The sequence below is a fragment of the Callospermophilus lateralis genome, chromosome 13, assembly GCF_048772815.1.
Source record: "Callospermophilus lateralis isolate mCalLat2 chromosome 13, mCalLat2.hap1, whole genome shotgun sequence".
Taxonomy (NCBI): domain Eukaryota; kingdom Metazoa; phylum Chordata; class Mammalia; order Rodentia; family Sciuridae; genus Callospermophilus; species Callospermophilus lateralis.
The window spans coordinates 72999827-73023253 of NC_135317.1; the positions used below are offsets into that span (position 1 = coordinate 72999827).

The 23427-nt window shown below is 38.5% G+C and overlaps 1 protein-coding gene across 2 annotated transcripts in view; it reads right to left on the reverse strand.

The window, feature by feature from the left end:
• The window catches only part of Hsd11b1 (hydroxysteroid 11-beta dehydrogenase 1), a 61169-nt gene that overhangs the window by 24786 nt on the left and 12956 nt on the right, over positions 1–23427 (reverse strand). Inside the window, exons 2-5 of one of the 2 annotated variants that reach the window (XM_076872974.2) lie at positions 20199–20313; positions 19284–19414; positions 18417–18528; positions 18108–18293 (exon numbers count right to left, since the gene is read on the reverse strand). In XM_076872974.2, coding sequence (XP_076729089.1) covers positions 18108–18293; positions 18417–18528; positions 19284–19414; positions 20199–20286 — 517 coding nt within the window. In that variant the 5' untranslated portion in view covers positions 20287–20313. Of the gene's footprint in view, positions 1–18107; positions 18294–18416; positions 18529–19283; positions 19415–20198; positions 20396–23427 lie in introns of those variants that run through there. The other variant, XM_077105074.1, reaches the window with a different exon arrangement.

The window sequence follows — 23427 nt, forward strand, 5'->3', positions numbered from 1 at the left end:
TTTAATTTTCCCATCATATATAACGAACTATCATCTATCATTTTTATTATTATTTTAATACTCTAGTGGTTCCATATTTGGCTTCTGGGATCCTACTGGTCTCTGTGTCCCAGTAATACGTACCTATTATTCTTTGAGCAGATCTTTGTTTACTGGCAAAACAAGATTTTTAGGGTCCTCTATACCTTTCCTTTCCCTGGAGTCATCTTTGCAAGAAGATTTGGTTTCTTTTAGTGGAGAATGATATTTAGAAAATAAAATCTGGGAGCTAAGTATGTTTCCATTATATCAGTGGACATAATGAGGGGAATATATGCATGTATATATGGATACATGCATCTGTATTTCCATATTTATCCATGCATATTAAAACCAGTTCATACTCATACCACCAATTCTAGTACAACACCACAGGGTTCATTTTCTGCCTTTTCATATTTGTAACACCAACAGTGAATCTGGCTTCCCTTATTCTCAATATGTATTACTTGTTTGATTAAAGTTCCCTGTATGTGATCATTTTTCAGTAGTCATTTTCCCTCCTCATCCCACCTGGGTTCTTCAAGACCATGTGAGGCTAACTGTTTACCCTCTTCACATAATGAAGAATGGTCACATCCCAAAATCCACTAGTGTCCCCATCAAGAAGCCCTGACATGAAAATCTAGAAATAGAAGGAAAATAAGAAATTATGATATTTGCCAGCAAATAGATGGATCTGGAGACTCTCATGCTGAGAGAATTGAGCTGGTCCCAAAAAACCAAAGGTTTAATATTTTTTCTGATAGATGGAAGCTAACCTACAATAACGAGAGAGGTGGGGGGAAGAATGGAAGTGCAGAAGATTAGACAATAGAGGGAAGGGAGAGGGGATAAGCAAAGGAAAGAGAGTGGAATCAATCTGACATAGTTTTCCCATGTATATAATATGAAAACAACACAGTGAATCTCACCACCATGTACATCCATAAGAATGGGACTCTAACTAAAATAAGATATATTCCATGCTTGTATAATTATATCAAAATGGAGTCTGCTGACATATATAACTAAAAAGAATCAATTTAAAAAGTATATTAGTTATTCAGTTAAAAAAAGAAGGGGAAATATGGCTATGTATCATTATCATAGTTTGAGAAAAGACATAAAATTAGAAATTTAAGTACTAGTAAGCCAATTTACCATCTACTCATTCAGGAAGAATGTGTTGTTTGCCAAATTTATTAGCACTGGAAATCAGAGATAAATGAATAAAGGGCCTGCACTTAAGGAATGAAGAGACAAGCCACTTGCTGGATTTCATTAGCTTTAAGGGGCAAGCAGTTGTAAGACACATAATTATTTGGTATACCAAGGAACAAAAAGACTACTAATAGAACATAACATGATTCTTATCCCTTAGAATTTTATCCTATACCCGTTGGAAAAGTTCCTATAGACATATATACATATTTTTTCTTTTTAACCATGTATCATCCCACACATTCATAACAATACTTTTCAAACCAAAGCTATTCCCCCATGCAATATTACCCTTTAGAATGAAGTATTTCTTCAAAGAGTGTTTTCCAAGTAACTGATACCTATTTGCAACTTTTTTTTTAAAGAAAGAGTGAGAGAGGAGAGAGAGAGAGAGAGAGAGAGAGAGAGAGAGAGAGAGAGAATTTTTTTGATATTTATTTTTTTTAGTTATTGGCGGACACAACATCTTTGTTTGTACGTGGTGCTGAGAATCAAACCCGGGCCGCATGCATGCCAGGTGAGCGCGCTACCACTTGAGCCACATCCCCAGCCCATATTTGCAACTTTTGATGGTTGCATGTTCTTGATCTTCTAAGAAAGTGTTATTGACAAATAGTAATGTCCTAATATTCATTAAATTCATTATCTCTGATGTAATTGATACATTGAATTTCTTGAACATCAATTCCAAAGGACTTGGGAATTTCTTTTTTCCTTTAGTTGTATCACTGTGTGAATATGTTTTCATACTCTCAGTAATAAAATAAAACAGAGGTTCATCTCTTTGTATTTTCCTTTGTTAGTTCTCATAAAGACCTTGGAATGAAATTTCAGTCATTTCTATATAAAAAATATTTGCTTCATTAATGTCAAATTTATACCAGGCTGTTCTGAATCTATGCATTTCTTGTATGCAGTTGCTATTCACTGTGAGACTGAATCCTAGTGCAATTTTTAAAGACATTACACTAGGTAGGTGTGTCTAACAACAATCACATAATGCAACTCAATTGAAATATGACAGTATGAACAGCAATGGCTATGTTTGCATGTGTAGGTAATGACAACTATTCTACAACCACTGCTTAGCTGATAGTGAAGGTAAGATGCAATCTTTTCCAGATGCATCTCTTTCAGTGTTGTTAAATGTTAATAAACGTGCATTTTGAAAATGTCAAACCATAAACCATGTCACAACCATAAACCTTCCTTGCTCTGATTCCACACTCACCAAGCAATGTTACAATGATAAAATTGGATTCTTTGGTTTCCTGATGTACTAGGCATTTGGAAAGCCTAGCAGAAGCAATATTTAGGGAAGGATATGCAAGTGATTTAGAGAGGTATCCTCTTAGTCATTTAACAGTCTATCTTCCTTCTGGTCTAAGACTGCCCTCCCTGTGGCCTTAACTGAATAGACCTGTTTCAATGACTATACCTCTCTAGGCTGCTCATTATAAATGGCTGGGAGGGAATGACTATTTTCCAATTAGCTAAACCAGTTAGATAGTCTTTCTTTGGGGGAATACTGAAGTTGAGAATCTGAAAGATCAAGCTAGTTGGCAATGTAGCAGAAATCAAAGGTGCATTGAAGTTGTTACATTGGGAAGGGGATTGGGGCATCCAGGTTGAGCTTGCACCAAATGAAGCAGAGGCTAGTACAGAGAAAAGAAAGAGGCACAGGCATTTTGAGAGAAGCAGGTATAATGATGACACTCCTGGGAGATCCTTGGGTGGTGTCATTTCCTGGAGGCTAGTCAACTGCAATTTTTTGTAAGTCCAGACATCTCTCTTGGACTGAGACATATGTGTGCCCCATGTGGACCAGTGAACTGGCAAATTTCAAAATTCTTTAAATGCTGTTCAACATTTATTTATATAAAGAGTAGAGGGACAGGCCAATTTACTGACTCTAGAGATAAAGGATTTATTTTACACATTTATTATCTGGGAGTTCTTGAAATAGACAGCTTAATGGAAAAATATTAAATAATTTAAAACTCACATAGTAAAACCAACAAAGTTATTAATTAGATTTTGACTTTCAGTTGACTGTGATGGCTGATTTCAGGCATGTGTTAGGTGGCCATCTTAGGCATCATTATCTGTGTTTATAAGTTCATAGAGCCACTGAAAAAGTTCTACAATAAATTCTACATCTGTGACTATAGTGATGATTATTCTTGATAGACCCTTAGCATTACCTTTACTTGGCAAAATGATAGACATGGTTTAAGGCTCTTTGTACATATTGCCAAGTTGCTTAAGACCAAATAAAAAATTAAAAGACTGGCCTTTGAAAAATCAATAGTGGGCCTGGAGATGTGGCTCAAGCGGTAGCGCGCTCGCCTGGCATGCATGCGTGCGGCCCGGGTTTGATCCTCAGCACCACATACAAACAAAGATGTTGTGTCCACCGATAACTAAAAAATAAATAATAAAATTCTCTCTCTCTCTCTCTCTCTTTAAAAAAAGAAAAAGAAAAAGAAAAATCAATAGTGAAAATGAATTAACATGATTAAAAAGGGTTGGGGTTGTAGCTCAGTGGTAGAGCTCTTAGCTCTTGCTTAGAACACTGAGTTCTATTACTTGCACTGCCAAAAAAAAAAAAAAAAAAAGTGAATAAAGGGCCATACCCTTTCTTGTTAGTAGTATATGACAGGGCCCATCTCACATCTACTGTGCAGGATTAACAAAGTTTTCAACAATTGATAATTTTGTAGGCAAACCAAAGAGACAAACAATAGTAATAGCCATAAAACAAATAGCAACAACCTTCCACTGCACTGGTCTTTAGTGGTTATAATTTGAATTTGTAAGTTTACTCCAAGATGGGACACATCTCTGTCCTCCAGAAGGAAGTCACCTATCCTGATAACAGAAATGTTTTGTTTTTGGTCACCATCATAGAACGCTATTTTTCTTTTTAAAATTTTGTTCTAATCAAATTTGTGCCAAGTTAATTGTACAATACGCAGTTCAGAAGTGTACAATGAAAAGATTCTTTTCATTTCTTTTAATACTCTTGGGCTCATATTAGATATAGTATTCTGTAAATTGCTTTCCACTTAAACGTACAATTTTTTGTGGTCACATATATAGCATTTGGATAATATTTCATTACGATTTGGGAATCTGTTCCAAGAGGTGGGTATTTAGGTTGCTTGCAGCTTTTTTTATGACTATAAAGAATACAATAACAAAATGGCTCACGTTGGAATCTGAGCTCCAGGACAGGCACCTTAGCCTTTCTCACTCATTGCCATAGCCCTGGCATCTGGCATTCTGCCTAGCTCAGAGTGGGCCCTCACTAAATATTTAAATTTGATTTTTTACTTTGCTAATTTTATATTTAGCCGAATTTCATGCCTTTTTCAAAGTCTGCAAAAGAAGCTGCATATGAAATTGATTTACTTGTATTTGTTAGAAAAATTTTGCTACGATTTTAATGGGCAAGGTCATGGAAAAATAGTTCCCAAGATAAAATATATAAGTAGCCTATTAACACATGAAAGTGAAATTGGTTCATGAGTTCCGAGACTTTAATTAAATGTCTGTAACAGGGGTCCCTTTCATATAATAGGGGTCTACTTCATGTTTTTAATATAGAACTTACTTTTCAACTACTTATTTTAAAACTGACATTTTTTTCTTCTTCTTCTCCTTCTTCCCCTTGTCAACCATGAGGGAAACAAGAATAACATTTCTCTTGTCTTAAGCCAAGTTATCTGCCCTTCCACTCACTATCCACAAAAATAAAGAAATTTCAGATCTGGGAACTAAAATTACAGCTTTTTCAAGAACATGTTAAACATTAATTAGATACGCTGATAATGAAACCTGGAAAAGAGCCCCTGCATTGACCTTTTTAAAGCCCTCTGTTCTCCCTGGCAGTTAGAATGGCAGCTCTGTGACTTGAGTCTTTTGCCTTTCTCCTTTGCTAGCAGATATTTACAAGTTTTCTATTTTTCTCAAAACTTCATTACTGGATCAGAATCAGGGACATGGTCAAAAGTGTCAATCCACGTGGGACATGAAAGTGGCCCCAACTCAGACTTCTTGGGAAGGTGTGGTGCTCTAAGTGTGAGGTTGTTGAGAGCCCACCACTGGAGAATTGGGAGATGGGAGTCAGACAGGAGGAGCTCTTCCTATAAGTAAAGGGAGGGACTGAGGGACTGTCCCAACAGCTGCTGAAGCTCCTTTTGCTTCAAGAAACTCCTGTGCTTTCTCCCTGAGCTGATATGGTTCTCTATACCATTTGTTCTACTTTGAGAGAAAGGAAACCATGCAATAAAGTAGTGACACCTCAGCCATCTGGTAAGCTCTCCTGGTGTGTGTACTGAGAACTTTGATTCCATACATCTTGTTCCCTTTCTTGAGAATGTTTGGTCCTTGCTGGTGTAGGGATCACAGTTAAGTGGGTGTAGGGAACTTAGGACCTTCCCCCACTCTGGTCTGTTTTAAAGCTTTCCAACCAACTGGCCTTGGTTTGGTAGGAATTCCCTGTGTGTCTGTGTGTTTTTGTTGTATCTGTTACTGATCCTTTTAAGACACAGGTAACACCACGTCAATTCCTGCCAGTGGTCTCTTGGGAAAGGTCTTGACTTAATGGAGCTATAATCCTCTAACTAAGAAAAAGATAGTGTTTTACTATAACATAGTCTGGCCAATGCATGTTTTGGAAGGCGAAGAAAGGTGACCACTATGTGGTATTCTGAATTATTATACAGTCTATCAGTTGGAGTGGGTCTGCCAGAGGTCAGATAAATGAAGGAAATTTTATGTGTGCAGGCATTTATGCAGTTATATGATAAGTTTGAACAGCCAGGAAGTAAAGGTGCAAAAAAGGCACAGCCTCTGGTGTGCAAGAATAGCAGTTAAGAAGGTTTAAATCCTTTTAACCCAGTACTGGCTGGCCAGAGCAACCTCTCAGCCAACCTCTATCTCTGGTCCACCCCTAAGCAACCACAGGTTGTCCCCACGGCATGTTGAGGATCTGTAGGTCCCTGGCTGGAGGAAAATCATGGTGAATTGTCTGAGTTGTGGGGAAATGTTTGGTGAGTGAGGCAGACTCTCTTCTGCCATGGAGGACCTGCCCACTGAAGAGAATGCGGTGGCAGTGAGGACCCTGCTGTAGGCCCTGAGAGATTATGACCCAGGTATGGGAATGGTCTACCCTTCATTTTGCTGGTGAAACACCCATCATGGGGCAGGGAGATTCCTGCTTTGGCAATGCCCATTGGCATAAATACACAGAGGTATCAGCATAATAAGCAATTGAGAAAGAGAAAAAAAGCAAACAAACATACATAGTTGGTTCTGATTCCAGAACCCATGGCTAAAACATAAAACTTTGTGGCTCCAGGGCAAAAGGCATGGCGAAAAGTGTGAGTCAAACAGCCCAGGGCCCTGCTTCAGAACTGTACTAGAGCAGCAGGGGCATGGCTGCCTGGAAACAAGGAGGAAGTCCCCAGGTAGGAACCCAGCTCTGGCCTTTGCTCCTATAACCTGGAGTCCCCTTAGCCACAGCCATGGCACCAGGCCATAGCAGGAGATGGGGAAAGCCTCCTGTGTACTCTTGAACTCTCTGCCCTACCATCTCACACCATCTGGATGGCTGCACTTTCCCTCCTACCATCAGGAGACACATCTGGGTCAAGCATTGCATACTGCCTGAGCAAATGCCCCAGTTCCTGGGTGTACAGGCACCTGCCTTTTAACCTTGATTGTTTCTGCAGAGAGAGACCTCTGAAAATTTTTGTATGGTTAATATGACCTTCATTGGACAGAGTGTCCTAGACATAAGGAAGATGCTTCAGCAGCAGGGGGAAGGGGCAGTTAACATGAACCCATCACAGCTAGTTGATATTGCCTTTAAGATACATAATTCCCTGGGAGGAGTGAAAACTGAATACAATTGTCTAAGGCAACAAAGATCCCCAGGACCAGGTCACTCCTGTAAAACAAATGACCTCCTAAATATAAGGCTCAGATGACAAATGACAGGACAGAGGGCTTCAGGCCTTAATGGAGATTCCTATACCAATAGTCTTACAAGAGTCCTGGATATAATTGACATTGGGAACCTAATTGATTGACTTCTTGATCAATGCTGGCACAAGTTATTCTGTTTTAAATTCTAAATTAACCTGTTCAAGCAATAGCACCCTGGAAGTGACAGAGTGATGAATCAGACTCAGTGGTATCCATTGTTCCAACCCCTTGAAAGCAAACTTGCAGAACAAAGATTAAGATATAACTTTCTGTATATGCCAGATTGTCCAATTCATCTCATGGAATGAAATTTGTTACGTATATTAAATGCACTGATATTCTCACCCTAAAAGCAATGATTCCATTTGCAAGTGCCACTGGAAATATGCCCTGGTTCCAGATTTCCCTTGCCAACCAGGAAAAGGAAACTGAGTCCACTCCAGTGGAGGTCTGTGAGAAAGTGAATAAGGTCATTGGGCCAATGAGATCTAGGGAAAGGAGGTCAACACTACTCTGATTACGATTTTACTCAAGGAGGAGTTAATCTGCCCCAGGAAGAAACCATGACCCTTTAAGAGAAAAAGGTGTTGATAGGAATCTATCCTATTCTAGATGAATTTTTAGAACACAGATTGAATCAATTTTGTAAGATTCCCTACAACATTTCTATCTTTCCTCTTAAGAAACTTCACATTGATGAGCATTGATTTGTGCAAGCCTTGACAGCTATAAATAATATTGTCTGGTACATTCACCCCGCGATATCAAATCCCTATATCTTGCTGATTGTGGTGCCAGGTAACTGTAACTGGTTCATAGTGCTGGACTCAAAGGATGTATTCTTCTGCCTCCCACTGGAAAGGAAGTCCCAAATATCACTTGCTTTTGAGTGTCAGGAACCCCAATACCAAACTAACCTCCCAGTATTGCTGAACATTCCTATTTCAGGGATTTGAAAATTTTCCTTCTCTGTTAACGAGAGGGTATAGCAGAGGACCGTTTATTCTAGGGTTATGGCTGGATCAAGGAATCCTTTTGCATTATGTGGATGACATGCTTATAGCCAGCCCCAAGTATGAATACTACCCTTCAAAAACACTATTAATTGTACTGAACTACCTTACCTCATGTGGACATAAGGTGTCCACTAAAAAGGCTCAGATTTGTAAACAAGAAGTCACTTATCTGAGATCCAGACTAGCCAAGGAACTCAAAGTTTAATGTCATATAGAAACAGGCTATCTTGAGTCTTAGAGAGCCCAAGAACCATTAAATGGGAATGGCAGAACTCTGCCATATTTGGATCTCTAATTTTAGACTAATAGCTAAACCCCTATATGAGGACTCAATAAGAAGGCAAATGTAATCTTTGCTTTGGACCCCAGAATTCCAAGTTTTCTTTGAAAAGTTAAAACAGGGCCTCATAACAAATCTTGCTCTAGGCTGACATACCAAGGGAGCTTGTGTGCAGGAGAAATAAGGTACATCCTTGGAGTTTCTTACAGGCTATGGGGGACATATGGCAACCAGCAGCCTATTTTTCCAAACAGCTTGGCCATGCAAAAAAAAAAAAAAAAAAAAAAAAAAAAAAAAAAGAACGAATCCTCTTACCTTCAGACAATGGCTGCTACTTGCCATTTACTATGAGAGTCTGAGAAGTTCACCCTAGACCGAACATTGCTGTTTGTTCCTCACTTAGTCCTGGTCCTATTAGAATAGAAGGGTGGCTACTGGCTGACTGCTGAATGGGGAGATAACAGGGAACCCAATGTCCTCAAAACCATGTCCATATTAAATACAACAACCCTGTTGCCTGCAGATGATAATGGGCCAATACAACATGACTTCTCAGAGATCTTGGAGACTATTTATTCCAGCAGATTGAATTTGTTTAATCAGACTATCAGAGTTGGACTGGGACCTCTTCATTCATGGGAGCAGTTTCATGCACAATGGCCATAAGATAGCTGGATTTTCCATGGTTAGAGAGAACAGGTACTGAAGCCAAGCCTTCACTGCTGGAAATATCAGCTAAGAAAGCTGAGCTAATTGTCTGACAAGAGCTTTCAGACTGCCCAAAAGAAAGAATGTAAACATTTACAATGACTCAAAATATGCATCCACGATACTGTATGCACATGGAGCTATCTTAAAAGAAAGAGGGCTCCTCATTGCTGAAAACAAGGTTATTAATTGTGCCATAAAAATATTGGAATTAATATAAACTGTGGTCAAACTAAAGTAGGTAGCAACCATGCACTGTCCCAATCATTAAAAATGAACACTTACACGGCCAGGAAAAATCAGGCCACTGATAGGGTAGCCAAAAGGGCCATGAAGAGTAAGGGTCCTTTGTTAGGACCCTAATACTTCATCTTAAATTAGACCAATACAAATCTCTTTATACTGAAGAGGATGAGAAATGGACCAAAGTGGATTTTTGACTTCTGGGATAACACCGCCAAGTAGAGATGAAATTCCCCTGATCATCCTCCTGCCTGAAGCACTGATCTGACCTTATAGGAGAGATGGGAGAGACCCCTTGGTAAATTTCATCAAGGTCCACTTGCAAGGGCCACATCTCCAATAGACTACTCAGCAGGTGACTCAATTGTGTATTATCTGCCCCAAACAATCTGAAGACTGAAAGGAACACAATATACAGAACTACAATTCTTTTGATGCTTGGCAAATAGATTTTACCTAAATGCCCTGCACCACAAGAAACTTCAGATAGTGGCTTATACTGTAGATATCATTTCAGGATGGGTTGAATCTTATTCCAGCAGGACAGAAAAAGCTTTGGAAATAATTAAAGTCCTCTTGAAGGAGCTGATCCTAAGATATAGGCTTCTCTCCTTAATGCAAAGTGCCAATGGACTGTCTTTCATTGCAAAAGTGACCCACCAAATGAGCAAAACAGTAGATATACAATGGAAATTATGCATATCCTGGAGACCTCAATCTATAGGGAAAATGGAAAAGATGAATCCCACCTTAAAGAAAATGGTGGCTAAATTCTGCCAAGAAACCCACCTGCAGTTGGATAAGGTGTTGTCTACTGCTGTCCTCCAGTTATGGGTAACCCCAGAAATAGGCTTAAATGGAACCCTTATAAAATACTAAATGGGGAGACCCTTCCTGGTACCTCAGGAAATAGCAGAAAATGGCTATAACTGAAAAAAAGTAGATTAAGATGGTATGTACAACAACTCAGTCAAAATTAACTGTAGTAGATGCGTATGTTTCTTCTAGGGACCACCAAATTTGGAATCACCTCTTTATTCCTTCCAGTAAAATTCCATAAAGCAAAATGACAACAACAGGTAAAAACCTTCAGTTCTAGAGACCCCACTTGTTGTCCATTCTCAGCAGAAAGCAGCTTGGAGATGTCTTTGCCCATTAAGGTAGAAACTGATAATGGGTAAAATGTAACAAGGGTCCCTTTCATGTAACAGGGGTCAGTTTCATGCTTTGAATATAAACCTTGCTGCTCAACTACTGGTAGCTTATTTTAAAACTGTCCTTTCCCCTCTTCCTCTACTCCTTCTCCCCATCTTCAACTATGTAGGAAATAAGATTAACATTTCTTCTGTCCTAAGCAGAGTTATCTGCCCCTCCCACTCCCTGTCCATAAGAATAAAGAAACCCAGGACAGGAGAATTGGAATGATAGCTCTTTCAAGAATATAAGTTAAACATCAATTAGATATGCTGATAATGACACTTGGAAAACAGCCCTTATCTTGCCCTCTTTAAAGCCCTCTGTTCTCTCTGGCGGTTAGAATGGCAGCTCTATGACGTGAGACCTTTGCCTTTCTCCTTTGCTAGCAGAGCAATACAACTTCTTTATTTTTTTCAAAACCTCGTCCTCTTTATTGGATCAGCATTAGGGATGAGGACCAAGCTTTTGGTATCACGTCTACTACATGCTAGGTGCTGTTGTAGGCATTGAGGATATAAATGGTAAACAAAAACAGAATTTTATTGCTGTCAAGGGGACAGGGCCCTTGTTCCACCTCACAAGGAAACATAAAGTTCAAATTAGAGCTACTAAACATGTTTTTCTTTTTCCTGCAAAATTGTCAATTCTGAAAACTTTGATAACACCGCAAAGTAGGTGGGAGATGAAGACTCATTTGGAATGGGAAAGGGAAACCATTCTTAAATTAATTTTAATGAATTTTTACTTTTGTATATTTTGAAAAAGTTTGATTCTTTATTTTTCTTTCTTCCTTTCTTTTATTTTTTTATTTTTTAAATTTTTATTTATTTCTAATTTTTTTAATCTTTTATTTATTTATTTAGAGATAGGATCTTACCATGTTTTTTTGTTGCCAAGCTGGTTTTGAATTCCTGTGCTCAATGATCCTCCTACTTTAATCTCCTGAAGAGCTGGAATTATAGGTGTATGCCACCATACCTGGCTCTTATTTGTCATTTTATCTCATGTTATTTGGTGATATGTACCAATAACCTTAAAAATGTTCCCATCATTTTACTCAGTCTAGTCCTAAGAATCTGTCAAGGAAATAATCATCAACTTAGTCATAGATTCAGATATAAAAACATTTGTTGTGGGAGTTTGGCAATGTGAAAACATTGAGAGAAATCTAAATGTGGTAACTAATGAGAAAATGGGAAAATAATTAATTTGCTATAGCTATATATTTATATATAACATAATTTATATATAATCTATCATATTTATATATTATAATATTTATATATGATTTACTATAGCTATATATTTATATGTTTGGAAGGAAATTCTGAAAATACTGGCATGATTATATGTAGACTACAGGACCATGAATGATTTCTATTTCCAGTTTTATACTATTTTTTTGTTTTCCAATTTTCATTCTGTGTATGTGTGTATATGAAAATTTTATGTCATAGAAACATCTTTTTTTGTGGGGGGTACTGGAGATTGAACTCAGGGGCACTTGACCACTAAGCCACATTCCCAGCCCTATTTTGCATTTTATTTAGAGACATGATCTCACTGAGTTGTTTAGCACCTTGCTTTTGCTGAGGCTGGCTTTGAACTCAAGATCCTCCTGCCTCAGCCTCCCAAGCTATTGGGATTACAGGTGTGTGCCACTGCACCTGGCTCATAGAAACATCTTTAAAAGTTGTTGGAGAATGGCTCTTTCTATTACTTTTGCCTTCTACTTATAATCTTTTATGAGAAATATATTTCAGAAATTATTTGCTTCTTTCTTTTGAATATAATCTTATCTATACAGTATACTGATCTTTTTTTCTTTTTGTTAAGAAATTTGAGAGCTAAATTTGAAACTTAAATATAGCATCTGTGTTGAGTCTAATTTGGGTACATTTATGTTCTTCTTTCCTTAAGACTTGGTTTTCTATTTATATATTTCTAAATAAAATGTATTTGTTATGGGCCTATTCAAACCCCTAGTGATGAAACATAAAGACATGACTAATGATAGAAATTTGATATTTTCATCTAGAATTACACATGAATGAAACCTGTGGTCTAGCCGTTAAGTATCCTTGACTACTTAAGCTCTACCCCAGCTTTTTAAGGGAACTTGAAGCAATAATTGTCATGGATCACATTATATTGTTTTCAACCTGTGCTAAATTGTTGCTGTCTTCTTTGGAAAGTGTCACGTCCCCTAATATCACCCTGATTTCAAATCTTCTCCATTCCCCTTTTCTTTATCTTTTTGATACTGGGGATTAAACCCAGGGTTGCTCCACCACTAAGCTACATCCTCAGCTATTTATTTTGAGACAAGGTCTCACTAAATTGCCCAGGCTAGCCTTGAATTTGTGATCCTCCTGCCTCAGCCTCTGGAGTCACTGGGATTACAGGCATATGCCACTGTGCTTGACTTCCATCTCCTTCTTTTTAAGCAGATACAACATAGAACTTTCAGATAAATACAGCAAGTTCTGTCTTGATTCCTCAGGTTTTGCCCAAATAAAATCTCTTAAATCTAGGCAATAATGACTCCTAGAATTTTTATGCCCATGTTGATGATCTCTTTGGCATTCTTTCAGGTCCTCTTGGTGACACATCTATATACACACAAACCTCTCCTCTGTTATATCTCTATGGCTGTCCCCACATGCATAAAACACTTCCACTCATCTTGAAAACAGTGTTCCCTGAAAATTACTTCTGAGGCAACTGGATTTAAGGATAAAGATGCATATTTTCTTACTGTCATGTGTAACTAATTAAAACAAATTTTTAAAAATGCATATTTTCTTTAAATAATTAGTACAAATTTAAGGAGGGATAGATGACTGCTTTCCACTCCAATTCCACGGCCTTTCACATCTTTTCACCACCTCCACCATACCCCAAGGCACCTCCATACATTGAGGAACTGGCCCGTGTTTCAGGATGGAGTGGGTGCCAGAGCTGCAGATGAGATTAACATCTGTATATTCCTGTCTTTATATAAAACAACATCATGACTAGTCCAAATCCTGTTAGTTGATATGTGTATTTGAGAAACATGTTTTTTTTTTCTCTTTCTAATGTCAAATTCTTGAAATAGGTTTAGACCACACAGGCAGCCCTCAACTGACAAATAGATTAACGTCCAACAAGTGACTTCATTCCTTGGTTTTTAGTCTTGCCACTAAAGTATTGTCTTCTGAGGTATTTGCCCCTGACTAGTATATTGAAATACTGTACATTTAAAAAAAAGTATGAAACAATGATGCAAAAGAGCAAACCAGAAAAGGAATGCATTTGAATAAAACTCTCTCTATATATTTATTTAAACTATATATTCATATAATTAATTAATTTAACCAAACAGTACATTTAATTAATTTATGAATATATTCATTAGTGTATTGATAAATATGCACAAATTAAAAATATATTCATACCTTAAATATATACATATATACATATATACATATATTATTAATACAATATAATACATATATGATAATATATATACATAAAATAATATATTATTAATACACATATATATGTATATATATTTAAAAGTTGATCTTTTGAAAGATATGGAATTAATAGGTAACTGTAGGTAACTGAGACTGTTATACAGCTTCCAAAGAGGTTCTTTATTCCTTTCAGTATATTTTTATTCTGGAGATTTAAGAAACCCAGTTCTTTATTATGTCTAGTTTCCCTTCAAAATATGCCTTTCATTTTCCTTGAAACAGAAGAGTCATTATCCCTACACTTATGCTTGCCCAAGTATGTTTAGCATTTGTGTTATTGCTGTTAGTAGAATCGGGATCACAGGAGAAATTTTGAAAAAGAGAGAGAAATAGAGAGGAAGTAGAAATTTCTAAAGGTAACTTATCAAAACGTAATAAAGACAAAGAAGAAATGTTTAAATGACTCTGATGAGTCCTGAAAAAGTTTTCATGTGAGGGGTGAGTTAAATAGATTTTGAGAGGAGAAAGGAGCAGAGGGATGGTGGGGTTTGCCCGTGATTGTCTAGGGGCGCAAAGAGGCGGTGTGGAGAGGCAGCATTAGGTGCTCTGTTCCAGCAGCCACATGTGTAACTGATAGGATGCACCACTGTTAATGGGGTTCAGAAAGCCAAGGGGCTCAAAAATGGAATCAGCTTCACCTTCTAGAATTAAACCCAAGACAACCCATTTTGATTAATGGCAGATAAACTTTTGCCAGACGTTTTCAAATGTTCTCTGCCCGATCCAGGAATTTCTTTAAAAGTCAAGTTCAAGTATTATTTCCATTGCAGTTTTTTAAACAAATACTAACTGGCATTCTCTTTCTATTCTTTCCCCTGCTGCTTCTTCACACTTCCTGTAGCCCCTGCCTGATGGAAGGGGTTTTGTTTTTGTGATGGACCTTGAATGTGAGAGAGAGAGAGTGGGTGTGCATGTGTGTGTGTGTGTGTGCACAAGCATGTTTTTGTATGTGGTACATGTGTTGGGTGGCCTGAAGGGCATGTTTTCTTCTACACTTATGTGTTTCTTGGCATGAGTGATACAGAGAGATCATTAGTTAATCAATGCCTTATATGAGCAATATCAATGCCTTTTATAGAAGTAGAACCTATAAATTTTACCTGGACACATGAATAAAGAACACAATTTCAGGAAGCTATGGCAGAAGAGAAGAATACAACTTTCAGGTGGTATCCTTCTTTTTTCATATTTTTCTAGCTAGAATTCAAATATAACAGCAGACCATCTTAAACATGCAGATGAAATGATACCATAGGGATGGTGATTCAGAGACAGAAGTGTTCTTATACAGGTTCATGGATTGACACTACCATATCAGCCTTGGACTGCCTAACCTAGGCTTCATGGGAGGAAAAAAAATTAGATTTGCCTAGGGCATTATAAAATGGATATTTGTTAAAGTAGCTAAACTTATGTCTAAACTAGCACCTGGTGGAAGGAGGGGAGACTAATAAATGTAACTTGATATTACATATACAAGAGAGTTGATCAGTAGGTACCAAACAAAGGTGTTGCATTGGGATGAATGAATGAATACCATAGATTGCCAGAAGCATCAATATTGTCTGTTAATGCTAAAGAAGTAGCTGAGCCTTTAAGTAATATATAAAAGTACAATACTTCCATCTAATGCAATACCTGGAAATGTATTGGGAATAAAAATGATTGCTTGTCACTGTAATTCAATAACAATGTGTTCCCCAGAGGAAATGATTAAACTCCATCCCAATACTTTAATTTTCTGCCGTACTAGGGATTGAACCAAGGGCACTTTACCACCAAACAACATCCTCAGCTCTTTTCATTTTCTGTTTTGAGACAAGGTCTCTCTACGTTGCCCAGCCAGCCTCCAATTTGCAATCTTCGAGCCTCAGCCTCCCAAGTTGCTGGGATTACAGAGATGTGCTACCATGACCCACTTCCATCTAAATACTTTCAGTCGCCTTAAGACCAAATTGATGCTTAGTATCTTATGTTTGTGAAGTTCAGATTTTAAGGGGACGTATTAATGAATATATTTACTGACTGTTTATAAGAATAAATCATGGAACACATAATATTAATATTCTTCAGTTAGGGAGAAAAAACAATGTGTCTGTACTTTGTAAGTTCACAGATGTGTTTCATAACAAAAAGGCAGAACCCTTGGGCTATAGTAATCCAACTAAATTTTTACCCCCAGAATCCGTGGCAATTACCAAGTGTCATTCTGGAGGTGTAGAAGATACGTGGAAACAGAGGTTATCAGAATTTCATCATGCCCTTGGGCTTCTACAGTAATTCATATATTCCTTCCCAGCACATTTAGATAGCGCGTACATTATAAAATTTAAATTCTCCAACCAAAGATGAAACACATCCTTTGCCTAGAGTGAATGTATTGTTTAATCAACTGAAATCATTAAAGCCACCTACACCATAACTGATGTGAGGGTTTTGGCCAATGTCCCAGGATGCATTGGGGATGTGCCCAGCACCCTCCCACTCAGTATGCATCTGGAAACTCTCCCTTCCTTTCAGCCCAGAGAGAGTCTGTGACTGGGGAGGGGTGGGGAGTCTGTGTTGGCTGGGAAGCACAGGGATGCATATCAATCACTCTGTTTGGCGGGTAGCACAGACACACTGGCCCTTTATCCAATCACTATGCGGACTTTCCTGGGCCAGAAAGGAGAACTCTTTACAACATAGATGATGTTATTATTTTCAGTAAGAATGGACAATTGTGAAGTACTTAACAGTTTACAGAGTCTTCTAGGTCATTTGTTTTTATGTTGCCAGGAACTACATTTGATGGCTGGATTTGATCCTGGTGCTCAGACCTTCCAGCCACATCCCTCTGACTGACTAATCAACAAAGGTGTGTAGAACTTCTCTCCTGGGTCCATGATGAAATGCACCTAGGAATTCCTCAGCCCAGAAACTCTGGCTTTTTACTGGTGATAACTTCTGATACTGTCACCCTCCAAAGCACCAAGGGTCTTTTCTTGATCCCCAAAAGATCTTTCTATTCATGAACATTTCTCTGTACATGTTTCCTCCCTACTTAGATAGTTGTTTAAATTGGACTTTTAATGTAACTCGTTGAGATTTTGGAGAATACCCCTAATATAGGCATGTCTGTTAATTATTTTATAAGGAGTTGTTATTGTTGTTGTTGCTATTGTTCATTTCCTTTTGCCCTAGCTAATCTGCCTATTGTTTGTTGTGAAAGTATTTCACTTCTACCTTTGCATTGACTAATTTTACCAAGCTACAACTCTTGGTCATAGAGGAAGCAAAGTCTTTTTTATTCACTGTGACTAGATCTCTCCAATAGAGAGACCAGGACAGGCTGTACTTGCAGCAGTTTGTTGATTTTTATTTTTTTTTAATATTTATTTTTTAGAAGTAGTTGAACACAATGTCTTTATTTTATTTATTTTTATTTTGTGGTGCTGAGGATTAAACCCAGGGTCTCGCACATGCTAGACGAGAGCTCTACCACTGAGCCACAATCCCAGCCCCGATCTTTCATTTTTAGATCACAAACCACCAGGCTTCATATGGGCTCTCTGACTGCATTTTCTGTTATTTTCAGGGATTTTATAACCTGCCTGTTTTGACCAATCCTCATTTCTTATGACCCACCAGTTCTTAACAGCTTCGCTTTTATGCAGCTTGTATGCCTCTCGTTGAGTTTACATACTTACTATTTCTGCCTGTCCATACATATTTGTTAATGAGCTTTTTGCCTAATATCGAGGTGAGCATTTCAACTTCAAGTTTATAGCGTGTTACTTCTCTGCATGGAAAGTGATAAAATTCATGTTCATTGCAACCTAGCACAATCCCTGGGTTTGTTTGTTTGTTTGTTTGTTTGTTTGTTTTTTGGCTCCTACCTTCCATACTGGTCCCTGTTCCACTCACCAGCCAATGAGGAGATGACGACAATGCTTCCATTGCTCTGCTTCAGCATGGGCAAGGCAGCCACACTCAGGACCACATAACTGAGGAAGTTGACCTCCATGGTTTTGCGCACAATATGGGTATCATTATTAAAAAAAACCAAAGGAGAGTTGGTGATGTGGTTGAGAATGAGCATGTCTAGTCCACCTGTAAGAGATGGCTGTGTTGAGAGAAACCATCTAGGGTAGATACTTTCCCTTTCCCTTTCAAAAGCTCTTTGGTGACCTCTAGGGCAAAGTCCAGAGGAAGAAAGAGGAGAAGCAGCCTCACCCATGAGTTCTCCTGCTTTGGTAACAAATTGTTCTGCAAATGTCAGGTTTTCCATGGTTCCTGCAATGTAATGTGCTGAGGCTGCTCCAAGTTCTAGGCAGCGGGACACCACCTGCAGAGAGACAGCAGAAATGGCATTGGTCTTGGCTGTAGAATTTTGGATGCAATCTTTGAAGTAATTGGGGCTTAAATGAGAGGTTGTTTACAGCCCTGTTTAGAAATGGGATGTGTGTGTGTATGTGTGTGTTCCTAAATAAACTCATGATTATTGTCCTCCATCTGAAATAGCTTTTGGAACATGGTGGGACTTACACTGTTAAATTGTCACTGTGATGGGGATTAATTTCATTACTTATGCTCATGGGGCTTGTGAATAGATCTTTCTGAATGCACCGTAGCTAGGGATGCTGGTTTCTATATTGGTGGCTTTAGGTTTGGGAGTGTTAGTACATCCTTGGGCTTGTGAATCTATGAGAGGGCATTGCCTGAGAGTCTGCATGAAGTATAAGGATATGTCTTCCTTAATAGATACTGGAATTTCAGTATCTAAATATACATCTCTATATCTATGGTTTCATGGATACTTGTGTGTGAACAGGTGTGATTATGAGCAGGTACACCTCAAGAACTTCACGGCTCATTGTACAGTGTGTGTGTGTGTGTGTGTATAGAAATGAATGCTTAAATGCATATTTTTATATTCCTATGGGTGTTTGAACCTGTATATGAGAGTACAAAATTGGAAGAAAGAGACAGAGAGGAAGAGAAAGAGAAAGAAGACATACTGGATTTTATATACATATATGAACATATAGAGGAACATATCTGACATCTAAGAGTATATGTATATGGGCAAAGAACCCTCACCTTCTGTAGACCTTCTTCTGACCTCGCTGTCACCGCCACATGGGCTCCCATCTTCGCCAGATGATAAGCCATTTCTCTTCCGATCCCTTTGCTGGCTCCTGTGACAATCACTTTCTTTCCTTGGAGCATCTCTGGAGAACCCCAAAAGGAGGTGAAGATCACATCTAACTTGGCAGTCACATTCTTTCTCCCTCTTAGGATATGAGCAGCCTCATTTCACATTCCAACATTAAAGGTGATGAGCCCAGATCAGTTTGTCTCTAACTCTGTAAATCACTGAAGGAATGGTTCCAGTTGTTCATAAACATGCTCTGAAGTGGGGTTTGGCATGGGTGTTCAAAACAGAGGCTGTCTGCTGTCATTCCTAAAAGCCTCCCTGTACAGAGATCATGAGGACAGGCCAGCAAGGTCATGATTCACGTAAAACACTGAAGTTCCAGACGTTACTGGGCTTATTTCATTCTGCTTTGTTGAAAGAAAATTTAAAAATCATCCAAACACATGTGTTCATAGAGATTCCTGGACTTTCTTTACTTCTACTTAGTCATCAACACCAGAGTCCTTTTTTGCTTCCCAATTATCAGTCTGTCCATTGAGCCCTATTATCTGACTGAGTTGTGAATTTGGGTATTACCTTCTTTTTCTTTTTTGGTAGAAGGGTTGAAATTGCTTTCCATTAATGGTGCCAAGTAAAGCATGGTCTATTTGGCAAGCTTTTGGCTACATGATTGCTCGTCCTTGCATCCCTCCTGACTACAGCCTGTGGCTAGAGGACACAGAGATGTAATCCTACTTCGGGGTTCCTTCTTTTTCAGCAACTTTAGGGATCAAGAACACCTCTTGATCCTTAGGAATACACTAAGATCCCTGTGTTTAGAAAACTATTCCTCCCAAATGAGACACATTGGTACTTACCTGGTCTGAATTCCTCATTTGCAGAATAATAGTAGTAGGCCAAGGAGACCACCAGGATAGGGAGGAGATATTTTGTCATAAAAGCCATCAGATGAGGACCTGGCCCCCGGGAGCCCTGTAGGATACACAGAGAGAACCTACAGAGCTTTCTACAACGTCCTAGGCAGGCAGCAGCCTCTGAATTGTGACATCAGGGACGGGGGAGGCTGGAGTAGTCTCAGGCAGTGCTAGCCAATTTCCCTGTCAGAGCAGCGATTGGCTTTGGGTGGGATCCCATTCGTCCCTGGCAGCCTGCGTGGTGGATTTCATAATGGACAATGTTTACTCCATTTCATTGAGCAAGAGGAGACTTCCAGATGGCCAAGCTCATGACTGTACAGGACTGGATTCCTGAGCATCCCTACCCCGAGCCCATCTTCCTCTTAACACTATTTACACCAGGGATCAATGGCCTTTCAAAAGTGGTTTGTCAAAGGCGGGGGTGGTTGGGGGGGGGAGAGAGAGAGAGAGAGAGAGAGGGAGAGAGAGAGAGAGAGAGAGGAGAGAGAGAAATACATGCGGGGCTTCCGGAGAAATGTGAGTAATAGCAAAGAGAGCCGAATTCAAGCCAAATCTCACCCTCAGCCCCACCCCCCAGTCGGAAGCAATTAAAAATAACAGCACAAAACAGCAAAATAAGCTCAAGAAAAAAATGTGCACATCTCGGGAGAAAAAATAAATAAATAAAAGCAAACAAGTCCTATAAGCCCCACACTCAAGTTCAATGAAAAAGTATTACAACATCAAAGGAAAATTGCAATCCTGCCAGAAACCCAGATGGCGGGAAACCCAAGACCAGTTCAATACTCTCAGGCAAGTGCAACAGAACATACACTTATTACTTTAACAGAGAATGAGGAAGAAATAACGAGTGCTGAGAGAGAGAGAGAGAGAGAGAGAGAGAGAGAAGCACTGAGGTATTAAATGTAAATGCTATAGAGGAATGAGAAGCATAGGGCGTACACTAGGAAGAATAAACCCAGGGAAGGAGGAAAAGATCTAGCACACTTGATGTGAAGCTAGTGTGGGATGCCCACATCCCAGCTAAACATCAATTTAGTAACAATAAAAGGACCAAGAGGAGGAAAATCCTAGCAATTTAGAATTTATTATCAGGGAAGAATAGAAACAACTACCTTGGCATATCTGTAGCAAGATTTCACTAAGGCATAATCCTCTAAGAAAGGATTTAAGATGTGTCACTGCTGTTTTTCGACCTAAAATCAACCAACCAAATCATGAAAATTACTCCATCATAAAGCAAATTCTACATTCTGCAAATTACGGAAACAAATTTAAGAACGAGCATCAGTTCTTTGGTGGAGAGATGGGGGTTTGAGATGGGGGAGGTTGGAATTCATGCAAAATCAGGAGACATTGAGTTATGACCCTCAATACAGTATCTGGAAATATTCAGTGAATTTTCACTTCAGAATAAGAGAAAATAATTTAAGACCCAGAGGAGATGAAACAATTTGTCAACAAAGGCCCGCAGCTGTGAAGTTCACTTCCAGAAAACAATGGCGATTTGAGAACAGTGGAGAGCTAGATAGAGCTCAAGGTTCATGGAGGACAAAAACAGAAAACAGATACAATTCAAGTGAAAATTAGATTACATACTCAGAACTGCCAGATATATTTGCATAATTTCATAAAGGACTTTATGCTACCGATAAACATTACAAACCAGACTCCTTAGAGGAAATTTATTTCCCTAATCCTATACCATTAATAGTAAAATTATAGGAAACAATGAAGAGTTGCTTTAAAACATGAATGATGGTGAAATGACAGAAAGATGGGCAGAGTAGAGAAGCTTATTGTCTGACAAAAAAAAAAAAAAAAAAGAAGAAATAAAGAATTGTAAAGTCCACTGCAGAAAACATAAATTTAAAGAAAGCAAAAATAATGAGTGAGAACATAAAGGAAATGCACTAATGATGGCTGATTGTTGGCTCAAGTAATTGAAACCCAACATTGTGCAGCCTCAAAAGGTCCAGATACAAAGAGATTAATGATTAGATTACCTAGCAGTCATCATGCTATGAAAATTGGAAAAGCATCCAATAAATTGATTTTTCATGGAACCAGATGAAATAATCGTTGTATGATATACATTGATGAGAGACAAGTATACAGTAATGGTCGTGTTTTAGTAAGCTTTTTCACTGCTGTGACTACAGGACCTGACAAGAACAATTTTAGAGGAGGAAAATTTTAATTGGGGGCTCACAATTTCAGAGGTCTCAGTTCATAGATGGTTGGCTCCATTCCTCGGAGCTAAAGGTGAAGCAGAACCTCATGGCTGAGGAGTGTGGCAGAAGGAAGTGGTTTACATGATGATTAGGAAGGAGAGAGAGAGAGAGAGAGAGAGAGAGAGAGAGAGAGAGAGACTCTACTTGCCAGATACAAAATATGTACCCCAAAGTCATGCCCCCAATGCCCACCTCCTCCAGTCATACCTACCTACCTTCAGTTACTACTCAGTTAATACCCATCAGGGGATGAATTCACTGATTGGGTTAAAGGTCTCATAACCCAATCATTTAGCCTCTGAACATTTTTGCATTGTCTCACACCTGAGCTTTTGGAGGACACCTAATATCTAATATCTAAACCATAACAGGTAATGATATATGAAGTCTTAATGGTCCTCAACATTTTGGTCACAGGACCCCCTAATGCCCTTAAAAATTATTCAGGACCTCAAAGAACTTTTACATGTGTGTTTTACCTATAGATTAGAAATTAAGACTGAGGATATATATATTTTTTAAGAATACAAAAGCAAACCTTCCATTAGCAGTCAGAGCATGACGTTATTACACCTTCTGTAGCCTCTAGAAGAGTCAAATGATGTCTTAGTAAGATTATAAAAATAATTTTGATCTTTCAAACTCCTAAGAGGGTCTTAGTATTATTGGGTTCTGCACATTGACTACATTATATAATATATATCAATCTTCTGCATGTGCACATTTACACAGCTGGTTTTCTCATTAGCTTGTAAGCTACTGGAGGACATGAATTATGTCTTTTTCATCTTTGCTTCTCTCCAGTCCCTCAAGTCTTGTTCCAAAATAGGCATTCAGTCAACTTTTTCTTGTTTTGATTTAGTTTCTGAGATGCTATAGCAATAAGAAAATTGACATCTTCCTGGAGCCTGGTTTAATCCAGGGAAATCCCTGGG